The sequence below is a fragment of the Marmota flaviventris genome, chromosome 12 (genome assembly GCF_047511675.1).
Source record: "Marmota flaviventris isolate mMarFla1 chromosome 12, mMarFla1.hap1, whole genome shotgun sequence".
NCBI lineage: Eukaryota > Metazoa > Chordata > Mammalia > Rodentia > Sciuridae > Marmota > Marmota flaviventris.
Window position 1 is genome coordinate 69,383,108 of NC_092509.1, and position 13,659 is coordinate 69,396,766.

At 46.1% G+C, this 13,659-nt stretch overlaps 1 protein-coding gene across 1 annotated transcript in view; it reads right to left on the reverse strand.

The window, feature by feature from the left end:
- Positions 1-13,659, reverse strand: part of Vash2 (vasohibin 2) — a 35,380-nt gene that overhangs the window by 3,383 nt on the left and 18,338 nt on the right. Inside the window, exons 5-6 of the mRNA XM_027934823.2 lie at positions 11,535-11,916; positions 9,562-9,677 (exon numbers count right to left, since the gene is read on the reverse strand). Of these exons, the coding sequence (XP_027790624.1) occupies positions 9,562-9,677; positions 11,535-11,916 (498 nt within the window). The remainder of the gene's footprint in view (positions 1-9,561; positions 9,678-11,534; positions 11,917-13,659) is intronic.

The following is a 13,659-nucleotide window of genomic DNA, read 5'->3' on the forward strand; positions in this document are numbered from 1 at the left end:
GCTGTAAGACAATGGAGTCCCATGATAACTTTTGAAACCCAGTTCCGCTATACATTGCAACTGTCTAAAAAGTCACATATGCCACAGACTGAAAGTGGAATTCTCCTGGAAACTGATTTCCTAGCGTTTGTGTCTCCAAGGAAGCTCAGATATTACAGGGTGACTCAGGTGACCCAGATTCTGGGAGAGGATCCCAGTTACCATTGACAGAGGGTTTATATTCCAGACTTGAATATATAAAATCAAGGTGAATTTTTCAAAATTTATCTGAAAAGAACATGTCATTATGGAAGTTATTCAGTGGCAAAGCATGTCTCTTTCCTAAGAAACATTCTCTAAAGTACTTTCCAATATCAATATAAAACTATGCCTATGTATTTATGTAAGAAAGTACTTGAAGCTGGGGGGAGGTGGTAGAAATCACTTAGTAGCACATCATCTGTTGTCATTAAAGACATTTTCTAAGTGACTTTCTAATATAACAGTGCCTAAGCCTTTCTGTGGTTTATCTTGCAATTTTTCCTATTCCTAATGAGCCTCTTTCTCACCTTGGATAAGAAGTAACCAAGACTATAAACCAGCTTTGGGATGTTTAATGTCTAGTGATTTCTAATCTAAAAGCTTCACATTTGGTCATTTTTACAAAAAAAATATTTTAGGTTACATATGAACCTTGTTCATAATTATAAAAAATAAAATATAAATGTAAAAAATTTCTTAGTTTATACCTTTGAAAGTTTTCCTAACAGCAAATGGTTTTCCCCTGGCAGGAAGATAGCCCAGTTTATTCACCTAGAAATAAACTTCCAGCTTCAGTCAGCTCAGCTCAATGAATGGTGTTAAGCACTGCCAATAAATTCTGTACTTCCCTTCTTGACCTTATTAAGTCCATGACCCTTCTTCTCTGAAACTTGACTTCAGAAACATCCCTGACTTGGAACTTGGCCCCACTAAAAAACAAAAAGTGTAATCTTTATTTTCTCTGTATTGCATGGGCTTATTTCTCAGCTAGACCACATGTCCTGCTTTATCAGTCAAGATCCATGCCTCCTTCTTCTTTGTGTCTTTTATGGTTCCTGGGGCTCACCCACAATGCTAATAAATACAGTTGACTGCTGGTAGAATACCAACACTGTGTGTAGACTCTTGCTTTTTTTTTTTTTATCAAAGAGCCCAAGGTTTCCAGTCCTCAGCCATTCCCTTTAAATAGGACCACTACCACAGGCCTGAAGAGTGGCCTCCAGTTCCCAAGTGAGGGCCCTGCTTGGGTTGACAGCTAAAGGAAACACAGTTTTGCTTGAGGATTCAAACTTAGATTTCTGCCCTAGTCCTCAGCCCGCTGATGTGGAGAGAACTTTGGTTCTTACAAATCAGGTTTAAAGGGTCCATATATTTTTTGTTCACTTTGTCAGAAAGCCTGAAGTGAAGCCTCTATTATGTCTCCTTGCCTGAGATGATATCTTTACAAACAGCTAATTTGAGACTTTCTCCCTCAAAGCATTCTCTCCATACATTAGTATCAGCCTAAGACACGTGTTCAGAAAGGTAAGTCAACTTCTCACCTTCCTGGCATGTTCTACTCTTAAGAAAATTCAGTAATAAAAAATACACTTGCCCAGGGAGAAGCCAGAAGTATGTATATGCAATTCATTACTTTAGAGAAGGAATAAATAAAAGTAACTTCCTAAAGCAACTAAAATATGGACACCACTTTTTCTGGTGGTGTAACTATGAAAAAGCACATTCTCCTCATCCCAATGGAAACTACATTTGTAATAGATGATTTTTTAACTGATGTTTTCAATGATCTGTGTGTGGCAGCCTTAGTTGCCCCTCAATATCAACTCTCCCCTTTGAGAAATCCCCGCCCCCAACTTTTAGCTGAACTAGAATACAAACTACATCCCCTAGTCTTCCTGTAGCCAGCCTGGGTTTGGCTGACACACAGCCAATGAGATGGAAGTGGAAGTGTGTGGCAGTCGGCTACCAGGTCTCCTCTTAGACAACTGGCATGTGCCTTTCATCTTTTTATTTCCCTCTAACTTCCTGCTGAGGACAATGTGGAAGTGATGTGGAGCTTGAACCTCAAGTTGGTCACTAAAGAAGTCAGAGCAGTAAGAAGCCCCATACCACTTCAGTTGAGCTGCTTTCATGTAATAGGGAATCTTGTAAGTCATCATCTCCAACCCCGCATTATCCACAGCTAAACCTGATCCTTGTTGATACCATTTCCCTCCATTAACCCAAAATTGCTATACACACCCAATGCTGGTAACAATGGGTGTTGAGTCAGCCTGAGGAAGGTTAGTGTGTGGAGTTAGAACTTGTTCCTAGCAAGTTATAATTCCACTCATGAGAAATGGTGGTACCTAAGTGAAGTCAGGAGACACACTCCCTTCTCAGGGTCAGTTGTCTTCCCTGTAACCCTGCTAAACAATGTAGGACCTAAGTCATGGTGGCTCCTTGGGTCTCCTGTTGTCCCTGGAAAGTAAGCAGTTCCTATGCTTAACAAGAGAATCCCTTGCTCCAGAGTCCTTGCCCAACCTACCACTGATTGAACCCTGGGCCTCAAGCAGGGCAAGCATGTGCTCCCTACCAGTGAGCTACAGCCCCAGCCCTAGAACCTTTCAGGTACATTATTTTTGTGGTACTGGGAATTAAACCAGGGTCATACAGATACTGGCAAGCATTCTATCACTGGACTACAGCCTCATCCCTTTTCATTTTGTTTTGAGACAGGGTCTGAGTTGTCTAGGCTGCCTCCAACTTCAGCCTCCCAGATAATCAGGATTTCCGGTGTGCGTCACTATGCCCAGCTCAAGTGCACACTTTCTTTCTGGCCTGGCATCATCCTCAATACCAAGATGCACCTCTCATTCTGAAGCTAAATAAGTTGCCCTTCATGTATGAAAATACTGCCAGTAAGATGCTAGCTTAATATTTTCCAGGTATTGAAATAGATCTATACTGGCTGTTCACTCCCAGTCCTGTGCCCAACAGCATCTCCTGGGAAGTCAGTGGCCAGAACAGGCTACAGGACAGGGTCAATAAGACAAAGTTTGCCCCCTGGTTCCTGAACTGTGGGCTTGCTGTGTCTACTGTAGCTAACTGGCCATAGGCCACCACAGAGAAGTCACTTTTTGGCCAGTCACTTTGGAGCTCCTCAGACCTGAGGAACAGGATTTTCGCCATACTTTTCACAGTTCATGAGTTCCTAAAATTTCACTCTACTTTTATCCAGGTTCTGTTATTGGCACATCTGAAAATAGATGAAATTTAGTTTGCGAGTTTTTGGCCTCCTTTTTCTAGATCTTTCCTTAGCACTTCCACCAATTCCCCTGTGTCTTCCAGGAGCCAAGAAATCACTTATAAATAGCTTGAATCTATCAGGCACATACAACGTGCCAGGCACTGTTCTATGAGGTTGGGCTTATTAATTCTCATCATAACCTACCAAGGTTGATACTGTTACTGTCTCTTTTATAGAAGAGAAAGCAATGAAGTTAGGGAATTTGCTCAAGCAGAGTCACACCACTGGCCAGGGTTGGTCGCCAGAACCTGCAGCCCATGCCTTATGAGCAAGCTGCCCCACCCCACCCCCACCCCAATCAAAGCACCTGAGGATGCCATGGCCACTCTTGCCTCTGCACCTTGGCCTATTTGGTCCTGTCTGAAATGCCCTTCCCCACCCATATCTTGTCATCCCTACAGGTCCAACCCAAATGCCCCCTATTCCATGAAGTATTTCCTGACAATTCACTATTTGCTGTTTCTTACATTCATCTGTTCAAGAATCCTGCTGATTCACAATCCTTGTGCCTTGAAAACTGAAGGATTGAGAGCAGGGTCCAAGTAAATTCATCTGTGAGTCCCTCTGTTGAGTATGTACCTCCCTCTCCAGCCTAATGTGTAAATGGCTGATAGGGCCTCATACGCTACTTTTATCATGTAATATCTTATTTGAACAAGTCCTAAGCCAGGAATTCAAGTTACCAGGACAACATCTGAAGAATTAACAAGTAGGAAGATTTTTTCTTCTGTATTAGAGAGGCTTTATTCCTCAAAGTCATGTAGGGAACCTGCCTACTCAGTAAGCTGACTATGTCTGTAATGACAGACAGCTTGTGTACTCCTAAAGGAAAGTGACGAGGTGTCTCCTCCCTTTGTATTCCCACCCTGCCTGCCACCCCTGGACCTCCAGATCCAGGGGAAGAAAGGCTAATTCTGGTGGAAGAAGAGCGAGGCTGAGATTCCTGGTGAACTGCCCGGGAGATGAAACCCTTTCCTTTCACAGTGGCAGTGACTGCAGCTTCCTGGTCTGGCAAAGGATAGAAGTGGGTTATCACAGCATGCCACCTGCCTGTTGGGTGCAGCCAGAAATAGCGCTCAGTCCTCGCCAGCTCATCTCAGGGCCAGAGCTGGGGGAGCTATGGTGTGTGTGGAGGCCTCTTCCAGTGCTCCCCCATTTATAATTAGAATATTGCCAAGGGGTTATTTTTAAGAAACACGAACACCAGGATGATGATTCAGCTGAGTCTGTGCTTGCCCAAAACCTCTCATCAGATCCCGGGTTATTTTAGATTGAACATTGTTCTCCAGGCTCATTCCCAGTCCAAACATGGCAAGGGAATCAAAGGATTTCCCTTCTGCAAGGCTCTGGAGCAGCATTCTGTTTCAAGGGGAAGGGGTGACACTCTGTTTGCTTTGACTCCCTTTGTGGGAGGAACAAGGGGCCCAGCCTCATCTGTTCTCACATAAATGTGAGAGTAGGGTGAACTCAGGCAAAAGCCTGATGGCCCATCTGGTCTACCCTTAACCCTGACTGTGGGTTGGCATCCCGGGAGCCAACAGGTCAGAGGCTGAGAGGGGGAGGACAGTGTGGTGGTTCCACAGAGAAGGTATTATGTGGACAACACCTCTGGGCTGCTCTTGCCCACTGCTACTTGAGCTTTGACAGTGGCACACTGAGTCCTTTGCACACCAATCAGCACGGTCTAAGTACTGCTACCCGTGAGGCCACAAGAAGCCTCAGAACCAGAAAATGAGGGCAGCATGTTGGGGACTGTGGGGACATCACCACATCCTAGGGCTTAACATACAAGGAGGTGTGTGTCCCCTTGAGGCTGGGTTTAAGAAAAGATGTGGGCTGGGGCTGGGGCTCAGGGGTAGAGCACTCGCCTGGCTTGCGTGAGGCACTGGGTTCGATCCTCATCACCACATAAAAATAAAATAATAAAACAAAGCTATTGTGCCCACCTATAATTAAAAAATAAATATTTAAGAAAAAAGAAAAGAAGTAGTAAGTGGAAGGAAAGCTTATAGGACTCCCAAACCCCCAGTCTCTCTTCTACCCTCTGACAAGGGGCTGTGTGTGGCACACATGCTGGCAGGACCCACCCACACACACACATTCAAGAGGACCAGTACCGCCGTGTCACATGCAGACCTGGGATTCCTGGAAGGGATGCATGGTAAAGGTGCACCCTAACATTAACCCCTTAGTCCTCCATGTTAAGGGTGCTACTGGCCCAGCATTTACAACTGTAAACAGAAACCCCATGCCCTCCTCTCCTGTAAGGTCTGACAGGAATCAGATCAGGCCAAACCCCAATTTAGCATTTATGGCTTATCTGAGTAGGCCCTAGAGAAACATGGAGTCAATTGGAAGAACACTGGGAGGGCAGAGGGGTCCATTCACACCTGTCACCCTCATTCAAGACCAGTCCACTCCTCCCTCACATTCCTTGCTTCCCAGGATGTCAGGCACCACCGTTGGCGGCTAATGGGGCAGACAGCTGAGGTTGTTACGTAAACAGGGAGGCCTTGCCAAGACAGAATGGGCCCATCCCTTACGCCCTTCCCAGGCAGGAGGCTCTGGCCAGAGTTCAAGAGCCACAGGCCACTGTCTGAAACTCCACAGCACCACTTCCAGGCTCTGATGTTACCTCTCTTTTCTGTGACCCAGAATCCCAGCTCCAGGAACCCTGACCCTGTGTGACCCTGCAGAGCTCACAGAGGTTCTTGGCTCACTCTGCCTGACCTGATCTGTCCTGATAAGGCCCACCGCTCCATCTTGGTTTCTTCAAGTGTCCCTAGGGACCCCGGGTCATATGAAATCCTATGAGGAGCTAATGGGTAAGTCATTTGAGTAGAGACTGCTCTGTTCACATAATCTGGGAAGTTTGCTTTTCCTCCATAGTCGTCTTCTTCTTTTTTTTTTTTTTTTAACTCTGTTCTAAGGAAGTGTTCTTTCTATCCTGGGAATGTTTTCTTGTCTGGGATCTGAGGAGAATGACTGCACTGAAGGATCCTATTCAAAATATCTTCAATGTGGGCTGGGGTTGTGGCTCAGTGGTAGATCATTTGCCTAGTATGTGTGAGGCCCTGGGTTCGATCCTCAGCACCACGAAAAAATAATTAAAATAAAGGTATTGTGTCCAACTACAACTAAAACATATTTTAAAACAATATCTTCAATGTGATTAAACCACAGAATCAAACTCATTCTCTATGACTTCATAAACAGCCTCTGTCCTCATTCACCCTGAAGCCTAGAGATGTGTAATCCTCCCTGAAAGAATGAAGCAGGATTTGCATTGTCCAACTGTGACCCTGTGGCCAAGGGACCTTATCTTGAGGTGAGGCTTGGTAACCTCTGGGACCCAGAGGGTCTCCCATCGGGTGAGCAGAGCCCACTAGAGCCACAGATGCCAGGGAGGATGATGAAGGAGGGAAATCAAAAAGGAAGAAACAAAAATAGAAGAAGAAACATGAACAGGGGAGGGACAGAGGAGGGGAAAGGAGCCATATGGAGAGAGAGAACAAAGAGGTTCTCTTGGGTCCTTATGGACACTGGCCCCAATGAAGAAGACTCTCCCTTGTGGTCACTCCAATGGGAGGTGCTCCCTACTGCCAACATAGCCAGCCAAGCCAGAAAACTCCCATAAGCTCCCTCTTACACTCCCAGGCCCAGGTCCCTGGTAGCAAGCCGAGAGTTGTGACCTGTCAGAGATGGGAAGGACCTCGGGGAACATGCACGCAGGCTCAGTGGGGGCTCTACTGACACGTGCAGTGAAAGCTTGCTTATGAGGCATGGTGGTCCTGGGCCTGGCAGAGCCTTAACCATCCCTGGTCCCCCAGACCTAATGGAGAGTGTCCTTGCTTACCACCAGAGAGGCAAAATCTCCCACTGCTCATCTAACCCTGCTCTTTGCAAGCTGGCCCCAGTTGAATCGCCACTGTGATCGCCACTGAGGGACCTCTGTGAAGAGCTATGAGGGCACTGAGGCCCAGAGCTGGGGAGGAGCTGGGTTAGGTTCACAGAGGGACTTTGATACATGAACCTCAAACTCCATCACTCTTTCTAAGAACCATGGGGCAGGGGAACTGACCTTTCTCTGTAGAAGATACTTTACACGCTCCTAGGGCAGCAGAGTAGGAGAAAGGATGCATGGGTGGAGGGGCTTCCCCGTCTCCCCCTGGAAACTGTCTCAGCTGATGCTCATACAGTCATCTCCACTTACCCACCCACTCAGCTGTGTCAGCCCAGTGACACGGATCCTCCTTTTTAAAGGGATTATTCAGACAAGTGCAAAAATAGAGTGGAATTCAGTAGCTTCAGCTGTAGGGAGGAAATGGCTGGGGATATAAAGCCACTAAAATTATCCATGCATAGACAGGACCCCAAGAGGCTGATGGGCCTCTTGCCTGTTAAGGTCATTCCCATCCTTAGGGCCACTCCCACGCTGCCCTCTGGTACCCAACACATTTAAAGCTGACTTGCTGGCCTTATGTAATGCTGAAATAATAGCACAGTAAGGTCACCAAACTCTTTGTGGTGCCCACTGTCCCATGGTAGGATTCCTGGAGTTTAAACTCATAGTCATACTTGTCTCTTTCTTCCTTGCCAAAAGCAAAACCTGCTTGGTAAAGGCCATGGGCAGAAGCAGAGAAGCTGTTTCTCTGCAGACATAACTCTGGGAGCCAGAATGTGCTGGGATCTAGTCTGAGCAACGACAGAGCTGACATCTAGAGAGGGAAGGAGGGGCCTGGGGTGGGCTTCTGGTGCGTCCCACTTCTGGCAGCCCTTCTTTTTGTTCTCATCCATGTCCCTCTTTTTTCTCCCCATATCCAGTAGCCCCACAACCCCTTCCCTGGATCTGCAACTCAGAAATATCAAGGTTTAAAAGAAAATGGCAGTCGGGCACATTGGTGCACGCCTGTAATCCCAAGCAGCTCGGGAAGCTGAGGCAGGAGGATCACAAGTTCAAAGCCAGCCTCAGCAACAGCAAAGCACTAAGCAATTCTGCAAGATCCTGTCTCTAAATAAAACACAAATAGAGTTGGGGATGTAGCTCCGTGGTCAAGTGCCCCTGGGTTCAATCCCTGGTACCCACCCACCCTCCCCCGAAAAAAAAGAAAACCGGAAGGGAATTGCCCCTCCTCATCTAACTCAATCCATTTTAAACTTTAGTCAAGATACCTCCCCTCTCAAGTCTCTTTCCAGCCTCCAAACAGGAGCCCCAGCTCATATTTGACTAGTTACTGGGAATAGGACATAATGAACACGTTTTTGTCTTCTGGTTTCTTTATCTGAAAATAAACATTGTAAAACCATTCCCTGCTTACCATGTAGGATTAACGGGCTTGTGTAAAAGCAGTTCACCATTCCCAAGTCACTCTTGTCACAAGATCTAACTGAATCCTTTCAACAACCTTGTGAGATAGGCGAGGATGCATTTTTACTCTCTTTTATAGATGAAAACTAAGGTTCCCTGAGGACCAAGGATCTATCCAGCTGCACAGCCAATCTGTGGCAGAGCTGGGACTCAACCAAGACTGTGTGCACTGTCCCTGTCATGGCCAGAGGTTCAAGCAGCATTTCTCCCAGTATAATTATAGCTCAAGTGTTTGCCAGTGGATTATTGCTGGTTACTCTGGGCATCCTTGGCAGCTCTGATCTGTCATATCTTAAGTGGGTCATTATGACCTAAGAAGTAGGTGTGGAATTGCTAGTCCTGGGGCTAAAACAGGAGGGTTAGCCAAGGAAAAGGATGAGCCTGCGGGTATTTCTGATGCCACCATCCACTGATGGCAATCATACTTTTGCTGGGTACAGTTGACTACAGAGTTTTAGGAAAGTCATAAATTCTAACAATCTTATTTTATGGGTGACAAAACATATATCCAGAAAGGTTATAAGACATGCCCAAGGTCACATGTCTTAGCTTAAGTGGCCAAGCTGGTTCCAGACCCAGGTTTCCTAAATCTAGATTCAGTGCTCCTTCGGTTCTACCTGGCTTCCAGGCTGTTCCTCTAGGGCCATCTGGAGCTTGGCCCTTTGGGTGTGTACACAACTCAGAATCAGCAGGGTAAGAGTAATGGCGGGGATGTGCCTAGTGGATCCTTTTCTATATTTGACCCTTGATTGAGGATAGTTCTCTTGGGGATCATTGTCTGTTCAAATGCCAAATCCAGGACACAGCTTTGTCACCATAGGCTAGGACAACCCCACAAATGTGTGTGCTGAGCCTCGTGTTGGGGAAGAGGAATATTACTCACGACTTGTCTCGCCTGCCAAGCCTTCTTGGGGGGCTTGCTTGTCTCCTTCGGGGGGACAGGGATTTTCCCCGGGTTCTCACTTGGGTTGGAGAGCGGGCACTTGCAGGTTTCAAGATCTGGAGAAGATACGAGGCATCAACCACACTGTTTCCTAAAGGACCCCCACCCCATATCCTCCTACAGCACAGCATCCCAACCCCCAGCCCACCCATGATCCCACAGTTCAGGTGCACCGACAGGAAGACTTCCAGAGCGACACACATTCCTCCCTGCACTGACAAGAAGGGCACCGCTTCCCAGAGAGCCATGTGGGTCATCACATCCCCTTTTCCATGGCAGACAGGGGAACTGAGTTAAATGCCTCGCCCTCCTGGGGCTGCTTGGTCTCTAGGCAAGATTCTCTGCTCAGGTGCACTGCCTCAGGGACCAGCATGTTCGTCCTCAGAATCTCCCAGCCCAGGTACACAGAGTGGCTGCAGTTTATCAAAAGCTCCACTCCAGGGCCAACAGAGTGAAGATGGCAGGCCCCCAGGTGCTGAACATAACCAAGCCTGAAGTTAGCATAACCCCTACCCCAGGACTTTAGTGTGTGCAGGGGCTTTTCTGTAGTGACCCCACAAGCCCTGGAGGGACATGGATAAGCTGGCATCAAGTCACTGCAGAGAAACCTGGAAGAGGGAAGAAAGGCTTATAGGTATGTTCTATCTAAGGCCTGCCCCGTGAACACTCCCTCGTTGGCTATTGTGACGCCTGATTAGAATTTTATGTCAAAGGGCTTTGCAATTTAGATGGCAGACCAAAGACGTAATGTGACTCTGAAACACATCATAAAGCAGGGAGACCAACTCTTCCTGGTTTCCCTGGGTCTTTCCTGGTTTGTTTTGTTTGGGTACCAGGGAATGAACTCAGGGGCACTTCACCACTGAGCCACATCCCCATGCCTATTTTGGTTTTTATTTGGAAACAGGGTCTCACTGAGTTGCTTAGAGCCTCACTTTTGCTGAGGCTGGCTTTGAACTCATGATCCTGCCTCAGCCTCCCGAGCTGCTGGGATTACAGGCATGTGCCACTGCACCGGGCTCCTTTCCTAGTTTTTTTTTTTAAGTTGTAACTGGACACAATGTCTTTATTTTATTTATTTATTTTTATGTGTGCTGAGGATCGAACCCAGGGCCTCGCGCGTGCTAAGCGAGTGCTCTACCGCCGAGCCACAATCCCAGCCCCTCCTTTTCTAGTTTTAATATTGAAAAACCTGTCCTGGAAAACCATTCAGTTCCAAGCACACTGGAACAATTGGCCACCCTACTGTATGGTGAAAACAGAACAAAACTAGAGCTTTAATGTGAAATGACTACATTTTACATCTGATTTCACAGAAGAAATCGCAGGCCAAGATATTGCTTTAATTTTAAGATCTAATTTGGTTTTCGTTCTGATTTTTGAGAAACAATTGTCCTCTCGATCCTAGAGGGGACTGGTTCTAGGAACTCCACAGATTACCAAAATCTATGGTGTAGTATTTGCATATAGCCTACACAATATTGTAGTATTTGCATATAGCCTACAGGTACTTTAAATTACTTGCAATACCTAACACAATGTAAGTACTATGAAAACAGTTGTTACACTGTATTGTTTAGGGAATAATGACAATACACAGGTCTGTATACATTCAGAACAGATGTAATTTTTTCCCAAATATTTTTAATAAGGTTGGTTGAAACTGCAGATGCAGAACCCACAGGTATGAAGGGCCAACTATGTTACATACAAAGAGAGACTTCAATTGTCTTTATCAAGTAATAAATGACTTATATTTCTGAATTTACTAGTGTGACCACCAAGCAAGATAACCTCAGGAAACTTGTGTGACCATCCTAGAAGTTTGAGGCCTGGAGCAAAAGGGGTAGAGGTGCGGGTACGGAGAGAGAGGAAATGGGAAAAAGGCATAAATTTGTGTTGCCAGCACCTACCTTCATTCTCATGTCCCTGGCGTACTTCTCCAGCTCCTTCCTTATGTCAGCCCTCAACATCTTGGAGACATTGAGGACCAGCTGCTTCCACTCAATGGGTTGGAAGCTATGAGGCTCATGGGGGACATACAGCCCAATCTTGACCTTCTTGACTGTGTGCAGGTATTTCTTGTAAGAGTCTTCAAAGTCAAAGATAAGGTCACTCAGAGTCCGAAAGGTCAATGGCTTGTCCATCAGCTCAGCCCTTCTGCTCATGCCCAGTGAGCCATAGCGGCCATTGCAATAAATCCCCAGCACAACATGGTGAAAGTAGTTTCCTGAGAAGTAGGTTTTAAAGCTGATGGGGAATCGCTCGATGGAAGGCTGTCCATTGGTTAAGTATCTTAGACGATTTGAGTCAAGGAAGGAACAAAGGTCTTGAAAATTCAAAGAGGACAGACTCCCAAGAAAGGAAAACAAACTCATAGGGGTCAACGAGCCTATACTTCTGCCTCTGAGCAGGCCGACATCTAAGCTTTCTAGATCTTTTGATAAAGGATCCACTTGATATCTTCAAGTATCAACTAAATGGTACATACCAAAACAGAATTAATATGGGACAAAGAGAACAGCTTGCCATCTTTAGTAATTAAATGGAAAACAAAAAAATGCAAAACATAACATGAAGGCACTTTTTCCTTGCTTGGTTCTCTACGGGGGATTAAGAGCTCTTCGAGGTGTCTTTGTTTTTCTTCTTCTTTTATGCAGTCAGAATGATGTGCTAGACTACCTTGTGTGAAATAGACCAAGAATACGCTGGAGTCCAAAGTGAGAAATGAAAACCAGAATCCAGGCAATAGAGATGTGAGAGGCAGGCTGGTGGATGATCTAGATGGCAAGGGCCAGAGAAAAGTCATAAGGGGTCAATATGTACCTCATCTGGTCCTCCCAGGCCCCGGAGTACCCATGCCAGAGGGTACTCCTGGGGTACCATGCAGAGCAGCTGCCTCCACACCCAAACTCCAAGGCTCCTCTCAGTCCCCAGCCAATAGGCAGGCTCTCTCCACTCACTGGCCCATTTGGATTTAATAACAGTCTCTTATTGTTACCTTGGTTTTGACCTAGCAACTCCACAGGTGCAGCTTCAAATAATGGTCCCACTGCCTCCCTGTACAGAAACAATGGACAAGAGACATTGCATTCTCAAGTCCATCTTGAAATCCCAACCAGTCCTGCTGAGGCTGTGAGTCCCTCTGCCCAGCTTTTCTGGAGAGGGCTATTGAAAACTCCTCTGAAAGGCAGGGGGATATAATGTCACTCCTCTGCTAAAAAGATTTGGAAAATACTAATCCAGGTGCTCATCACAGAGTCCTGTGCATAGTCAGTGTTCATAGCAGGTGCCATTCTCCACTCTAAGAATGTGTTTTCACTAATGCTGGCCTCCTCTCCAATTCCATGCAGTGGCCAGAATGACCTATTTAAGTCAAAATTTGGTATATGTCACTCTTCCACTTAAAAGTTTTCAATGACTCATCTTCTCCAGGACATAGTCCACATCCTGCCACGATTTGACCCCTGCTCATTACACCTTTATACAATCCCATTTCCCCCCTACCCTACCCTAGCTATAACACTGATGGACAGGAGGACCCTTGATAGCTCCGTGGTAAAGTGCTTGCCTTGTATGTGTGAGGCACTGGGTTTGGTCCTCAGCACCACATAAAAATAAATAAAGATATCATGTGTCCATCTACAACTAAAAAAAAAAAAATTTAAGAAGTTAAAAAACAAAACAGAATTAACATATGATCCAGCAATTTTATTCTGTCCCCCCAAAGCTTATTAGATTACGAGAGCTGTGACCTAATGAGTGGATTAGTCCATTTGATGGATGAATAATTTGAAAGGACTATCCACCTGAGTGGTAACTATAGGCAGGTAGGGTGTGGCCGGAGGAAATAGATCACTAGGGGTCCCTGGCACCTCTCTGTCCTCTCTCTCTTCCCTCTCCTCCCTCCCTCCCTCTCTCTCTCTCTCTCTCTGTCCTTCCTGGCTGCCATGAGCTGAGCAGCTTTCCTCCACCATGTCTTGCCTCACCTGGGGTCTAAAGTAATGGAGCTGACCAGCCAGATACTGAACCCCTGAA